Source organism: Hyla sarda, unplaced genomic scaffold (assembly GCF_029499605.1).
Source record: "Hyla sarda isolate aHylSar1 unplaced genomic scaffold, aHylSar1.hap1 scaffold_762, whole genome shotgun sequence".
In the NCBI taxonomy this organism is placed as follows: domain Eukaryota; kingdom Metazoa; phylum Chordata; class Amphibia; order Anura; family Hylidae; genus Hyla; species Hyla sarda.
The window spans coordinates 88,954-105,131 of record NW_026610786.1 but is presented as its reverse complement, the minus strand read 5'-3'; the positions used below and the strand labels follow the sequence as shown (position 1 = coordinate 105,131).

Below are 16,178 nucleotides of genomic sequence, written 5' to 3'. Positions count from 1 at the left end.
CCTCGGGGCAGGGTCATGCAGATCATCGCTCTCCTCGGGGCAGGGTCATATACAGATCATCGCTCTCCTCGGGGCAGGGTCATATACAGATCATCGCTCTCCTCGGGGCAGGGTCATATACAGATCATCGCTCTCCTCGGGGCAGGGTTATATACAGATCATCGCTCTCCTCGGGGCAGGGTCATATACAGATCATCGCTCTCCTCGGGGTAGGGTCATATACAGATCATCGCTCTCCTCGGGGCAGGGTCATATACAGATCATCGCTCTCCTCAGGGGAGGGTCATATACAGATCATCGCTCTCCTCGGGGCAGGGTCATATACAGATCATCGCTCTCCTCGGGGCAGGGTCATATACAGATCATCGCTCTCCTCTGGGTAGGGTCATATACAGATCATCGCTCTCCTCGGGGCAGGGTCATATACAGATCATCGCTCTCCTCAGGGGAGGGTCATATACAGATCATCGCTCTCCTCGGGGCAGGGTCATATACAGATCATCGCTCTCCTCGGGGCAGGGTCATATACAGATCATCGCTCTCCTCTGGGTAGGGTCATATACAGATCATCGCTCTCCTCGGGGCAGGGTCATATACAGATCATCGCTCTCCTCGGGGCAGGGTTATATACAGATCATCGCTCTCCTCGGGGCAGGGTCATATACAGATCATCGCTCTCCTCGGGGCAGGGTCATATACAGATCATCGCTCTCCTCGGGGCAGGGTCATGCAGATCATCGCTCTCCTCGGGGCAGGGTCATATACAGATCATCGCTCTCCTCGGGGTAGGGTCATATACAGATCATCGCTCTCCTCGGGGCAGGGTCATGCAGATCATCGCTCTCCTCAGGGGAGGGTCATATACAGATCATCGCTCTCCTCGGGGCAGGGTCATATACAGATCATCGCTCTCCTCGGGGCAGGGTCATATACAGATCATCGCTCTCCTCTGGGTAGGGTCATATACAGATCATCGCTCTCCTCGGGGCAGGGTCATATACAGATCATCGCTCTCCTCAGGGGAGGGTCATATACAGATCATCGCTCTCCTCGGGGCAGGGTCATATACAGATCATCGCTCTCCTCGGGGCAGGGTCATATACAGATCATCGCTCTCCTCTGGGTAGGGTCATATACAGATCATCGCTCTCCTCGGGGCAGGGTCATATACAGATCATCGCTCTCCTCGGGGCAGGGTTATATACAGATCATCGCTCTCCTCGGGGCAGGGTCATATACAGATCATCGCTCTCCTCGGGGCAGGGTCATATACAGATCATCGCTCTCCTCGGGGCAGGGTCATGCAGATCATCGCTTTTCCTTTCCGTTTGTTCTTTAGATGATTCTTGAGAGAAAAACAAACACTCGGAGACAGAAGAGAGAGACCCGTAAGGAGAACGCCAAACCTTCAACCAAAACTTCACCGGACGCAGAGGAGAAGGACACAGCGCCCCCTGGAGCCCACACCTGCCACGTCCCAGGGGCAACTGGTGAACCCACCCCAAAAGCTGACAGCTGTGCCCAGAACACCCAGCAGAGCACCCCGAAACCCAAGTCTCCTGCCTATAACCTCATCAACCACAGTGTTACTCAGGGTAGGTGGTGTACGCCCTCTATGGTCGGGTCAGTGGTTTACGCCCTCTATGGTCGGGTCAGTGGTGTACGCCCTCTATGGTCGGGTCGGGTACGCCCTGTATGGTCGGGGTGGGTGGTGTACGCCCTGTATGGTCGGGTCAGTGGTTTACGCCCTCTATGGTCGGGTCAGGGGTTTACGCCTTCTATGGTCGGGTCAGTGGTGTACGCTCTGTATGGTCGGGGTGGGTGGCGTACGCCCTGTATGGTCGGGGTGGGTGGCGTACGCCCTGTATGGTCGGGGTGGGTGGTGTACGCCCTGTATGGTCGGGTCAGTGGTGTACGCCCTGTATGGTCGGGGTGGGTGGTGTACGCCCTGTATGGTCGGGGTGGTTGGTGTACGCCCTGTATGGTCGGGGTCGGTGGTGTACGCCCTGTATGGTCATGGTGGGTGCTGTACACCCTGTATGGTCAGGGTGGGTGGCGTTCGCCCTGTATGGTCGGAGTGGGTGGTGTTCGCCCTGTATGGTCTGGGTGGGTGGCGTACGCCCTGTATGGTCGGGGTGGGTGTCGTACGCCCTGTATGGTCGGGGTGGGTGGTGTACGCCCTGTATGGTCGGGGTGGGTGTCGTACGCCCTGTATGGTCGGGGTGGCTGGTGTACGCCCTGTATGGTCGGAGTGGGTGGTGTTCGCCCTGTATGGTCTGGGTGGGTGGTGTTCGCCCTGTATGGTCTGGGTGGGTGGTGTACGCCCTGTATGGTCGGGGTGGGTGGTGTACGCCCTGTATGGTCGGGGTGGGTGGTGTACGCCCTGTATGGTCGGGGTGGCTGGCGTACGCCCTGTATGGTCGGGGCGGCTGGCTGGCGTACGCCCTGTATGGTCGGGGTGGGTGGCGTACGCCCTGTATGGTCGGGGTGGGTGGCGTACGCCCTGTATGGTCGGGGTGGGTGGCGTACGCCCTGTATGGTCGGGGCGGCTGGCTGGCGTACGCCCTGTATGGTCGGGGTGGGTGGCGTACGCCCTGTATGGTCGGGGTGGGTGGCGTACGCCCTGTATGGTCGGGGTGGGTGGTGTACGCCCTGTATGGTCGGGGTGGGTGGTGTACGCCCTGTATGGTCGGGGTGGCTGTCGTACGCCCTGTATGGTCGGGGCGGCTGGCTGGCGTACGCCCTGTATGGTCGGGGTGGGTGGCGTACGCCCTGTATGGTCGGGGTGGGTGGCGTACGCCCTGTATGGTCGGGGTGGGTGGCGTATCTCTTTATCGTAAGTGTCTGTAACATGTTACTGTGTTTCCTTCCACGGTAGCGGGGTTCACCCATTGGCGAGGAGCTGCCCAGCAGAAGAAAGTGGGAAGTCAGCAAAGCCATGAGCCCCCCGTCTCCTCTGGGGCAACACAGGCGGTAAGTGTTACCGTACCAATCCCACATCTGCCACCATAGAGTAACATATCACCGGGATAGCAGTGGTGCCCGGGGGTGGCCTCTTATGGCTGGACTATGGTATATGTAGGAGATATATATTGGGAACTTTCCAGTCTTCACATCAGGCAGAGAAGGGATCGCAACCGAAAACCGTAAAACAAAGTTAGTCAGCGGAATATACGAGAAATTCCTGGTTATCTGTGTGAATTCCCGCTTGTTATCTGTGTGAATTCCCGCTTGTTATCTGTGTGAATTCCCGCTTGTTATCTGTGTGAATTCCCGCTTGTTATCTGTGTGAATTCCCGCTTGTTATCTGTGTGAATTCCCGCTTGTTATCTGTGTGAATTCCCGCTTGTTATCTGTGTGAATTCCCGCTTATCTGTGTGAATTCCCGCTTGTTATCTGTGGAATTGGGAATTTTCCTATCCATTGTGACGGAAAATTTTGATTTTAATAAAGACAAAACGCGAGTATTCTGCTAAAACAGACTTCTTTACTGACACACAACAACCATACTGTATGTAATAATGAGAAAAAACAAAACACTTTTACATATGTAATACATCTAAAGATGAAGCCTAGGACGTAACCTAGTGTGCTACATGGTTCAGCCAATCAGTCCACAGCCCAGGTAATGAAGGTAATCCACCAACAGGTATCTTCCTCCTCTTTGCCGTGAACTGGTCGATATGAAGAAATCATAACTTGAATATGAGAGACTCAGAAAACGATGGACAGGAAAACCTTCTAATACAACGGAGGAGGTTTGAAGATAATCAAGATGTAGAACTTAACATTTCCACCAGATGAGTAGGTAGTTGAGGATGAAAATTAGAGATGAATTATTGTTGAACTGGTTATAGGGACGGGTTTACTATAGAAGGGAGGGATAATACTCGCGTTTTGTCTTAATTAAAATCTAAATTTTAAGTCACAATGGATAGGAAAATTCCCAATTTTAAGGAAAGACAAAAGGCTCCTATTATGATAGTTTAAAGCTAAATATAATAGGTAATCATAAACAGTTAACGAAGAATATATATAAAATATGCATTATAATAAAACCATAGAAACATGAGATTCAGATCTAAAATAAAAGGTTTTAAAAGTAGATTCAGATGACCAATTGGCAACTGGTAATAAGGCAGAAAGGGAAGCTCCTGACTGAAAAATTTTGGTCGACACCGCTCCTCTGGTAGAGTGAGCGCCAAATTTGGAAATGTCAATACCAGCCATTTGCATGGCCTGTCTGACCCATCTAGCGAGTGTGGGTTAGGTAACCAGAGTATGGGGTTTGCAAAAAGAAATAAGTAATTGGGATGACGAAGGAAGTCTAAGAGATTCAGTTCTAGATTCATAAGAGCGTAGACAACGAATAACACAAAGCTTATCATGATATGGAAACGAAGGATAGAAAACAAACTGAAGATTGGTTTTAGTATGACGAGAAATAGAGAAGAGAACTCCCTGAGGAGTAAACTGTCTACGGGCAATGTCTAGAGCACGAACGTCAGAAATGCGTTTAATTGAAATGAGACAAAGGAGAACCGTTAATTTGAAAGATGGCAGCTTAAGAGGAAGAGAATCATTATCTTCCCAGAGGGTGAACATGTCGAGGATAAGATTAACATCCCAAGTAGTTGGTTATTTGGGTAAAGGAGGACGTCTGAATCGAATACCTTTAAGTAATTGGCATACTAAAGGATGTTTGCCAATAGGGATAGAATCAATATGAGGATGATTTGACGAAATAGCAGAGCGGTAAAGATTTATCGTTCTGTAAGCTTTACTTTCGTCAAACGAGAAGGAAAGGAAATTCAATATATCGGAAATAGATGCATGAAAGGGATCCACCTCCCGTTGATTGCACCAACGAATCCAAAGTCCCCAGGCTGATCTGTAAGCCTTTCTGGTACCCAGGGCCCAGGCATCTGATAAGATGTCTCTAGTTGATTGAGAAAATTGGAAATCAGGTCTTGTTGACCTGATATCAACCAGGCTACCAGAGGTAATTGGTTGGATAGAATCAAAGGATAAAAGTTCCCCTGAGGATCTAAGAGAGGATGAGTGAAAGATGGTAGAATTCGAGGAAAGTCGATAAGACTCAAAATTTGAGGATACCAGGATTGTGTTGGCCATAAAGGGATAATTAATACTAGGGTGATTTCTTTAATCATTATTTGAAACAGAACTCGCGGGATAAGGTTGAAAGGTGGAAAGGCAGAGTATCTCCCGTGGTCAAGATTGGAGGAAAGCGTCCACTCCCAGAGCCTCTGGATCCGGACGCCAACTGAAAAACCAAGGAAGTTGGGTATTGAGGCGTGACGCAAAAAGATCCAGATGAAGAGGACCCCATAGAGAATTGATCATCTGAAAAACTGGAGAATGAAGTCTCCAATCGCTGTTGTCTGTAAGATAACGAGAATACCAATCTGCTATGGAATTGGAAATCCCTGGTAGATATTCTGCCTTCAGGACAATATTTTTGTCCAAGCAAAAATGCCAAAAATCCTTGACAAAATCTGCAAGCATTTTGGAATTCGTACCTCCCAGATTGCGTCGGACTCTATAACTATATCCGGATTCGGATGGAAAATTGCTTTTCCGTTCCAGGATTCTATGTGAGAGAGCCACCAGAGAAGTTCTTCTCTGGCTTCGGAAGATAGATGAATCTCCTCTGAGTAACCCAGGCCCTCTCTTAGATGATGAATCTTCAGCCGTTGAAGAGCCCTGTAATGGAGGGGGCCGGAAAAATGGCCTGAATGGAGGCTGCAAGAAGACCCACTATCCGTTCTCAAGGATATCAAATCCTTGCAAAGAACTTGGCGAATCTCCTTCCGGAAAGTCTTCAATTTCCTGGATGGAAGACTTAGGGTGGTTGATTGGGTGTTGATCATAAAACCCAGAAATTCGATTTCTTGTGACTGGATAAGGACTGACTTTTTGAAGTTTATGAGGAAACCCAATTGGGTTAAGAGAGAGATAGTCCAATCCATATGAAGTGATAGATGGTCCTTGGATTGTGCCATGAGGAGGATGTTGTCGAGGTATATTATAAGGCGAACCCCACAACCTCTGAGTAAGGCAATCACCGGTTTGAGAAGCTTTGTGAAGCACCAAAGTGCTGACGATAGGCCGAATGGAAGGCAAGTGAATTGCCACCTTTGGTCATTCCAAATGAATTGGAGGAAAATTTGGGATGAAGGATGGATCGGAATAGTGAGGTAGGCATCCTTCAGATCTATTTTTATGAGCCAATCGTCTTTCAATAGAATGTCCCTTAGGAGGTGAATACCCTCCATCTTGAAATGGCGATATATAACCAGGTTGTTGAGAGATTTCAGATTGATGACCGGTCTGTGACCGCCGTCTTTCTTTTTGACTAGCAAAAGATTGCTCAGGTAACCCGTAGAATGATAGGGAATCGGGATGATTGCGTTTTTTGAAAGAAGTTCTTTGACTTCTAGGTCTATGAGATTCCTGTCTGTCAGGGAAAAATGGATCGGATGAGGGAGAGATATTTGAATTGGAGGAGAAACAAATTCTATTTGATAACCCCTGTTTAAAATCCAGGAGTTGGGTTTAGTTCTAAAATCAACTCTCTTCCCTTTAGAGGAATGAGCCTCTTCAAGGGTGGAGGAGAAATTTTGTGGTGGATTAGGTCCACTTATAGATAAAGCCTCATATGTTTGAGATTTAGATGGTATATGATGGGATTCAGAAGGGTATTTAATAGGTTTAGAGTAAGGACCTACAGACATGTCGTTTTTTTAATTTGGACTTTCCAGGTCCCTTTAAACCCTTATCCAGTTCAGAAACTGATTCATTGGGTGACCAGTATTGGTCGGATGGAGTTAATGGAGGTACATCTAAAGGATTTGGAGGGGTGGTACGTGCAAGCACCAAATTCATGGATTTTGTTATGGTCTCTTGCAAGGTGACAATTGCAGCCTGGACGGATTTGGAGACTGATTCGTCCACCATAGGTTGGATATGATCCTGTGACGGATCTTTAACCCCTATTTTCCTCAGTCATGTTGGAAAAGTATCAGGATAATATACTGAGGTACAATGAGTTAAGGAAAAATAAATTATTAAAATGTAAAAATTATCAAATAAAATATTAAATGATCAAATAGATGAAATAATGTAAATAGATTAGTGTAAATATATAAATGAATTAATAATATAAAGACTGAATAATTATAAAGAAAAATATAATGGTACAGTAAGGGAATGAATTGTCAGGAGAAAATAAGCGACATTTTCCACAGAATGTTATATAAATTAACCCCACAAGGTGGCAACTTAGTATAGGGAGAGAAAATATGAACTTTAAAATGGAAGGATATAATGTATACAATGTAGCGTTGTGGAACCGCAACAATGCGCTGTGACTCTCTGCCGCTCTGAGGTGAGTGACAGAAAAGCCCGCCCTACCCTGACAGGAGATGACCTCACTGCCGGGTATCGCGAGAGTTGACTGAAGCGCTCGAGCGAAGCTAAAATGGCGACTCAGCAGGATGAGGAGAAGACGAGATTACTAGGATAACACTCGGTAAGTATGTGAGAGTAAATGGTAGAATTTAAAACAGAAAATGATGATATTTAAAATATATATTGGTAAGAATTTAAAAGTAAACTTACAATATTTTGCACAAAAGGGGAACAAATAAGGAAGATATGAGAGAAAATATTGGAAAATAATTCAGAGTAAATGAAAATAGAGAAAATGAATTTTTTTTACAGGAAATCTATAGGAAAAACTGTGTGGAAATAAGGAATGATAATAGAAGGATAGCTATAGAGATGAGCGAACTTACAGTAAATTCGATTCGTCACGAACTTCTCAGCTCGGCAGTTGATGACTTATCCTGCATAAATTAGTTCAGGTTTCAGGTGCTCCAGTGGGCTGGAAAAGGTGGACACAGTCCTAGGAAAGAGTCTTCTAGGACTGTATCCACCTTTTCCAGCCCACGGGAGCACCTGAAAGCTGAACTAATTTATGCAGGAAAAGTCATCAACTGCCGAGCCGAGAAGTTTGTTACGAAATGAACTTACTGTAAGTTCACTCATCTCTAGATATCTAAAAAGATATCTAAGAGATATTTCATAAACAAAAATAATAATAATAAATTGAAAATAAATATTGGAATGTATAGAATAAATATAGTTAGATATGAGGTAAGTTTATAAGGAGTACAAGAACACTTATCTGCAGCAAAGAGGAAGATACCTGTTGGTGGATTACCTTCATTACCTGGGCTGTGGACTGATTGGCTGAACCATGTAGCACACTAGGTTACGTCCTAGGCTTCATCTTTAGATGTATTACATATGTAAAAGTGTTTTGTTTTCTCTCATTAATACATACAGTATGGTTGTTGTGTGTCAGTAAAGAAGTCTGTTTTAGCAGAATACTCGCGTTTTGTCTTTATTAAAATTCCCGGTTATTATCTGTGTAATTGATGGAAAATATGGATTTTATAGGACTGGAGGCTTCGCATTATATTGCATTTCTTTCTTTACTGCAACAAATAGCAGCCAAATATTAAAATGTTTTTTATAATATTTTGAAGAAAAAACTTGTAGGTACAGGATACAACCTAATATGCTGTACAATGACGGTTATCCAATAGTAAAGCATCCTAGTTTATAAAAGGAGCTGACCGGAGAATAAGCGCCTCTTTCTTTGCGATAATAAACAGATAATTTTTGCTTCGCTCATCTATACTATTGTGTAAAGTCGGTTTTGGAAACAAACAAGATGAAGACTATAGCTGTAGGTGTAGAAAGACTTTCTTCTATATTGTGGTCGTCAACTGGACGAAGTATAAATGATGTCCTCAGCGAGGAGGAAATTCGTTGAAGAACATGTAGAGATGGATCTGGATATGAAGATATCACTGAACAGGTTAAATAAGCTGAAAGAGTAACCAGAATAGCAAACAAGGGATGGGAAATAGGAGGGATACTGCTCGCCTCCTGTCTTTTATAAAACCAGATTTTCCATCACTAAAGTTAGGAAAATCTGCAATTTTATTTAGACAGGAGGCTTTGCATTATATTGCAAGTTCAAAGCTATAATTAGTACAAAATTATATAATAATAAATAAATTCATATAGTTATAAAAGAATCATGGAAACATGAGATTCAGGTCTAAAGAAGAAAGTTTTGAAAGTTGAATCTGAAGACCAATTGGCCGCCTTGAGAAGGTCGGACAAAGAGCTTCCAGATTGGATTATTTTAGTAGAAACTTCTCCTCTAGTAGAGTGAGCACCGAACTGAGATATATCAGTGTTAGCTAAAGACATTGCTTGTCTGATCCATCTAGCTTATGTAGCGGAAGAAACCGAAAGATGGGGTTTACATTAGGAAATAAGGAGTTGAGGAGGAGAAGGAGATCTAAGAGATTGAGTTTTCAATTCATAGGATTTTAAACAATGGACAACACAGTTTGTCATGAGGAAAAGGATAAAATACTTTGTGAAGATTAGTTTTTGTACGTCTAGAAATAGAAAAAAAAAACCTTCAGGGGAATAACGTCTACGTGAGATATCAAGAGAACGAACATCGGAAACTCTTTTGATGGAAATGAGGCAAAGTAGAGTAGTAAGTTTGATAGATAACATTTTTAAAGATAGAGAATTATTATCTTCCCATGAAGTAAAAGTAGAAGATTAACATCCCAAGTAGAATTATACTTGGGTGCAGGAGTACGTTTGAAACAAATACCTCTAAGTAATTTACAGACTAGAGGATGTTTCCTAACGGGTATAGAGTTAATAGGATCATGATAAAAAAGATATAGTGGCTCTCTATAGGTTAATAGTGTGATAAGCTCTACCAGAGTCAAAAGTAGAAGACAATTAATTCAGGATATGGGGAATAGGTGCTTGTACGGGATGCAAATCCCGTTGTGATCACTAGAGATGAGCGAACTTACAGTAAATTCGATTCGTCACGAACTTCTCGGCTCGGCAGTTGATGACTTATCCTGCGTAAATGAGTTCAGCCTTCAGGTGCTCCGGTGGGCTGGAAAAGGTGGATACAGTCCTAGGAAAGAGTCTCCTAGGACTGTATCCACCTTTTCCAGCCCACGGGAGCACCTGAAAGCTGAAATAATTTATGCAGGAAAAGTCGTCAACTGCCTAACCGAGAAGTTTGTGACGAATCGAATTTACTGTAAGTTCGCTCATCTCTAGTGATCACCATTTAACCCAAAATTTCCAGGCTGATCTGTAAGAAGTTCTGATTTCCAGGAGCCCAGGCTTCTGAAAGGATATTTCTAGTTGATTGAGAAAGTTCTGGGTCAGATGAGATTGACCCGAGATCAACCACGCGACAAGAGGAAGATGTTGGGACAGAACAAGAGGATGAGGGTTCTGTTGAGGATCTAGAAGAAGATTCGGGGAGTATGGAAGAAGTCTCGGGAGATCTATTATTCCCAAGATTTGGGAAAACCAAATCGACCACTATGAGGTTATCAAAACTAAGGTCAACCTCTGAATGTTGACTTGAAGTAGTACCCTGGGAATAAGAGCAAATGGAGGAAAGGCATAAAGAATTTTGGGTGGCCAGATTTGGAGAAGAGCATCTACTCCCGATGCCTCTGGATCGGGACGCCAACTGAAGAATAGGGGAAGTTGCCGGTTGAGGCGAGAGGCAAAAAGGTCTATGTGAAGAGGACCCCAAAGATTGTTGACTTTGTTGAAAAATTTGAGGATCCAACTTCCAATTGCTGGAATCTACTAAGTAGCGAGAGTTCCAGTCTGCAACAGTTGGAAAGTCCTGGGAGATATTCCACTTTTAAGACAATATTCTTGTCTAAACAAAAGTGCCAAAGATATTTGCCAATATTGGCTAAAGTTTCTGATTTGGTACAAAAACGTAAAAGAATACAACAGTGAGAAAAATTTCACGCAAAGCTCTTTAGAGCAAAAAATCCTGCTAAAAGTTCCAGACAGTTGATATGAAGTTGGGATTCTGAATTGGAGCACTTGCCTCCAGTGGCAAGGAACCACAACGGGCTTCCCAACCTTGTAGACTCGCATACGATTCTAGAATCAGGTCTGGATTGGAGTTGAAAATCACTTTTCCATTCCATTCTTGGATATGGTGAAGCCACCAAAGGAGTTCTCTGGCTTCAGAAGACAAGCACATTTCATCTGCATTTTTGGAACGAAGTTCCTTGATTTCTGGATACGATCCTGATTTGAGAACTGAATGGGGTGAGGAAGTACATTTTGGAATGGAGGAGACACAAAATCTGTCTTAAAACCTGAAGGTTGTCTGGATCTGGATGAGCCTCTTTGGCCTCTTGTCCTCCATGGAAGTCCCCGATAAGGGAAAAAGGGAGGAGGTTGGGAAATAGGGGTGGGGAAGAGATGCCCTGTCATATTGAGGTGGGGCTCTTTAATGGGACTTAAAGGGGTACTCCGGTGAAAAACCTTTTTTTTTTTCAACTGGTGCCAGAAAGTTAAACAGATTTGTAAATTACTTCTATTAAAAAATCTTAATCCTTCCTGTACTTATTAGCTGCTGAATACTACAGTGGAAATTATTTCCGTTTGGAGGGACTGTCCAGGGTAAAAGGAAATCCCCATAGCAAACATATGCTGCTCTGGACAGTTCATAAAATGGACAGAGATGTCAGCAGACAGTTCTGTGTTTCAAAAAGAAAAGAATTTCCGCTGTGGTATTCAGCAGCTAATAAGTACAGGAAGGATTAAGATTTTTTAATAGAAGTAATTTACAAATCTGTTTAACTTTCTGGCACCAGTTGATTTAAAAAAAAAAAGTTTTTCACCGGAGTACCCCTTTAAAATGTGGGGCTTGCCTGGGAAATCGTCCCCTGCTTTTCCCAGCCTTCCCAAAAATGTTATTCGAAAATAACTTTTTAAGTGAAGCTTGTGCCTTGTTAAGTGAGGAAAATAGTCCAACGTACTTGGAAATTTCCTTAATGAATTGATCCCCAAATAGAAAACCCTTGGTTGAGGGGGATTCCTTAGAAGCCAAATAGGTTAAATGAGGATCGAGCTTCATGAGGATAGCTCTTGATCTTTCTGTGCATAAGGCTTTATTGGCATTGCCAAATAGGCAAAGTGCCCTGAGTCCAGCCCCTAAGGGTATGGACATCTATGGGATTGCCCGAGATAAAAGAATAAAACAGTGAGGCGTTCTTTTCTGGCTTCGGAAGACAAGCAAATTTCGTCTGAGTATCCTAATTTTTAAGCGTTGAAGAGCCCTGTAGGGCTTGGATGGATGCTGAGCGAAGACCTACTATTCTTGCAATTGAACGCAAAGAAATAAGATCTGTTTTGATTAATGATCAGAATTCCTTTCTGATCATTTTTTTCTATGGAAGACTTAATAAAGAAGTGTGAGTCTTTTATGAGGAACCCGAGAAATTCCACTTCCTTGGATGAAGAGAGGATGGATTTCTCTATGGAGTAAAGCTAGATTGAACGATTTGGCCATGATGAGAATATAGTCTAAATAGATTATAAAACGAATTCATCAAGATCGCAGGGTAGCTACCACAGGCTTCATTCATTTTGTGAAGCACCATGGAGCCGAGGAAAGACCGAAAGGGATGTTTGATTGTTCCATATAAATTGGAGATATGGTTGTGATAGAGGATGAATAGAAACTGTAATGTAAACATCCTTGAGATCGATTTTTTTTATTAACCAATCTTCTGGTAACAATAGATCTCTCAATAGATGGATACCTTCCATCTTGAAATGGTGGTAATATATATAAAGTTGTTTAGGAGTCTTAGATTGATGACCGGTCTGAAACCGCTGACTTTCTTTTTGACAAGAAACAGGTTGCTGACAAAACCCGGAGAATTTAGAGGAATTGGAATAATTGCATTTTACAAACAAAGTTCCTTGATTTCTGAATTTACCAGGATACAATACTGATTTGAGAATTGAATGGGGTGAGAAAATAGATACATTTTGGAATGGAGGAGACACAAAATCTAATAACCTAGGACTGTATTCATAATCCAGTGGTCGGAAGAGATCATTTCCCAACTTTGGAAAAAATCATGGATCCTTCCACCCACTGGCAGATGGGGAAAAAAATTGAGGTCATTGACTTACCTGAAGGTTCTCTGGATCTGGATGAGCCTCTTGTCCTCCATGGATGTCCCCAATAAGGGAGGAGGTTGGGTAACGAGGGGGGGGGGGGGTTGAATAGAGTCCATGCCATATTGAGGTGGGACTCGTCCCCTGCTTTTCCCAGCGTACCCAAAAGTTGTTTCGAAAAATACCTTTTTGAATTAGGCTTTTGCCTTGTCAAGTGAGGAAAATAGTCCAACGTATTTGAAAATTTCCTTGATGAATTGATCCCCAAATAGAAAACCCTCGGTAGAGGAGGAGGATTCCTTAGAAGCCAAATAGGTTAAAGGGGTACTCCCGTGGAAAACTAACTTTCTGGCACCAGTTGATTTAAAAAAAAAAGTGTCAAAAGATATATTTATTGAAATCAAGGAAACGGTATAGAGAAGTACATTTCAGCCACAGTTTAACAGTATAAATAGTACTTACAGCTAGCTTTGAACCTAATGCAGTCTCACCGTAGACAACAACCGGCAATAGTGCCAACCAACTGGGGTGAGGATCAGTGGATCCGGAGAGGGACGGCAGGGAGGTAAGGGTGGGGAGGGGAAGGAGGGTGGGTGGTGAAGAAGAAGGGTAGGGGAAGTATCAGTGGGGATAAGCAATCCGTGTCATGAAATGTTTCTGACCTATTAACACAGTGCATCACAGAGATAGGTAATACGTCAAGTCCGGGGCATGGGGAGAAGACAGCCATGGTTCCCAAACCTTATCAAAGTTATCTCTGGTATCAGCTCTATTGCATTAAGCTTTTCAGATAGCAATATTTGATTCACTCTAGAGACTACCATTGAGCTACATAAAACATTGGAGCGCCATTTAGACGCCACATGGATCCTGGCCGCCAGCAGAATAAATTGAGTTAACTTAAATGAAGCAAAAGACATGCCCTGCGGCCTACGTCCCAATAAGCAAACATCAGGTGAGGGGGACAGTCTGATGTGCAACACCGAGGAAATTAGGCCTGTTATGTCCGATTAAAATCTCGCCACCTGAGGGCAGGTCCACCATATATGGAGCATGGAACCTGTCTCATGGCAGCCCCTAAAGCAGTCTGAGGACACCTCAGGGTATATGATATGCAAGCGAGCTGGCACATAATAAGTCCTGTGTAGGACCTTCAGGGAGGTTTCAACAAGAGAAACCTGCCAACTCCCTTTACTAATTTGGGTACAACAATCGTGCCACGCAGATAAGGGCATAGTTACCCCCAGATCCTCTTCCCATTGAGTCATGAAGGGTAGCTTAGTGTCTGGAGGAGGCTGGTTAAGTGAAGCGTAGATGTGAGATAGGGAGCCAGGTCGAGAGGGTGAGTAGATGGCGAGTGCTTCAAAAGAGGTAGGGGAAATCCCCGAAGAGGAGAAAGGGAGAGACAGAAGGAAGGAAAAGATCTGATTAAGTCTATATAATTCAGAAGGTGGAGGAGTATATCTAGCGATAAACATTTCCTTGGTCATAAGGTGGGTAAGAAGGAGAAAATCATGTATGCGAGTAAGTTTGTTGAGTACCCACCAGTGAAATGGACCTGTTTGGAGGCCTGGCGTAAAAAGGGGGTTATGAAAAATAGGTAAGGCTGATGATAGAGGAGATTGAAGAGGAATCTTGAAACTAACCGATCGCCACAAGAGCAGCGAGTAGCGAGAGAGGAGAGCAGAGGGGGGGATCAAAGTAAAGATAGGACTGGATGACCACATAAGAGAGCACAAAGTATGGGTGGATAGGAGAGCATTTTCCAGAGTAAGCCAGCGAGGTGCACTCGAACCTGCATTACATAACAATAATTGAGCAAGACGAGCCGCTCTATAATACTTGATGAGGTTAGGGACAGATAGTCCCCCAACACTCTTATGGTAGTACATAATAACTCTGGGGATACGGGGGTGGAGGCCTCGCCAAATGAAACAAAATATATCAGCCTGGAGTGTCCGGAGATCCGGTAAGCGAATAGGAATAGGTAGAGTTCGTAATAAGTATAAAAGTCTAGGTAGCAGTACCATCTTGACAGAGTGGAGCCTGCCCAACCAGGAAATATGTGGGAGATTCCATTTAGCCATGTCGGCCCTCAGGGACCTAAAGAGAGGGGGGTAGTTAAGTTTATAAAGAGAAGCAATGTTAGAGGGAAGAGAAACCCCAAGATAGGGAAGGTAAGAAGTGGTGGGGTGGAGATCGAAGTTAAGACCAATGAGATCCTGTGTCGACCCGGGGGTGTTACAGAACAATACCTCCAACTTGTTCTTGTTAATTACTAGTCCGGAGACCTCTGAGAAGGTATTCAGGACCGCAAATAAATTTGGAATGGAAACCAGGGGATTCGTAAGGGTCAATAACAGATCGTCCGCAAATAAATTAACCTTATATACCAATCCAGCTATATCTACTCCCGAGATGTCAGGGTTTCTTCTTAGGGCACTCGCCAGTGGTTTCATGGCCAATGCGAATAAGGCAGGTGATAGCGGACACCCCTGGCGAGTACCCCGCTCAATAGCAATAGGACTCGGGGAGGAAGAGGGGAGTTTAAGATAAGCCCGAGGTGAAGAGTATAATGTATGTAGAGCTGCTATAAACGGGCCCAAGTATTTGAGGTAATCCATCATAGCCTTTTTCCTCTTAATTGGGGAATTTAGCCCTCGGACATTGTGAGATCACCTTACACATAAGGAAAAGAAGAGGTAGAGCTGAGGTAAGTAAAGAAAGAGAAGGTGGTGTGAAGATGCACTTGTCACATTAGAAGAAAAAAAGGAAACAGACACGGAGAAGTAGAAGAGGGTAAGGGAAGGAAAGATAAGGGGGAACCAGAAAAACATGAGAACAAAGGAACCAGGAAGGCTACATACAATAGCCACAAGAACTCTTAACATCATAAGAGGACAGAGGGAGGGAGCCAGGGGGGACCCCAATGGGCTCATAGTCCCCCGTAGCCCCCGTATCCTCTGCAAGTGGGGCAACATGGTAATCCACCAAAGGGAAAACTATACAGTGGGGCAACATCTTCCAGGCAATCGATAGTTAAACCATAGCCCAAGTAAGGGGAGTGGGTCACTGCAATAGAAATA

General features: G+C 44.1%; 1 protein-coding gene across 1 annotated transcript in view; it reads left to right on the top strand.

The window, feature by feature from the left end:
* LOC130345578 (mitogen-activated protein kinase 15-like) overlaps positions 1 to 16,178 on the top strand; it is a 63,481-nt gene that overhangs the window by 13,424 nt on the left and 33,879 nt on the right. Inside the window, exons 7-8 of the mRNA XM_056554505.1 lie at positions 1,340 to 1,595; positions 2,879 to 2,973. Coding sequence (XP_056410480.1) covers positions 1,340 to 1,595; positions 2,879 to 2,973 — 351 coding nt within the window. The remainder of the gene's footprint in view (positions 1 to 1,339; positions 1,596 to 2,878; positions 2,974 to 16,178) is intronic.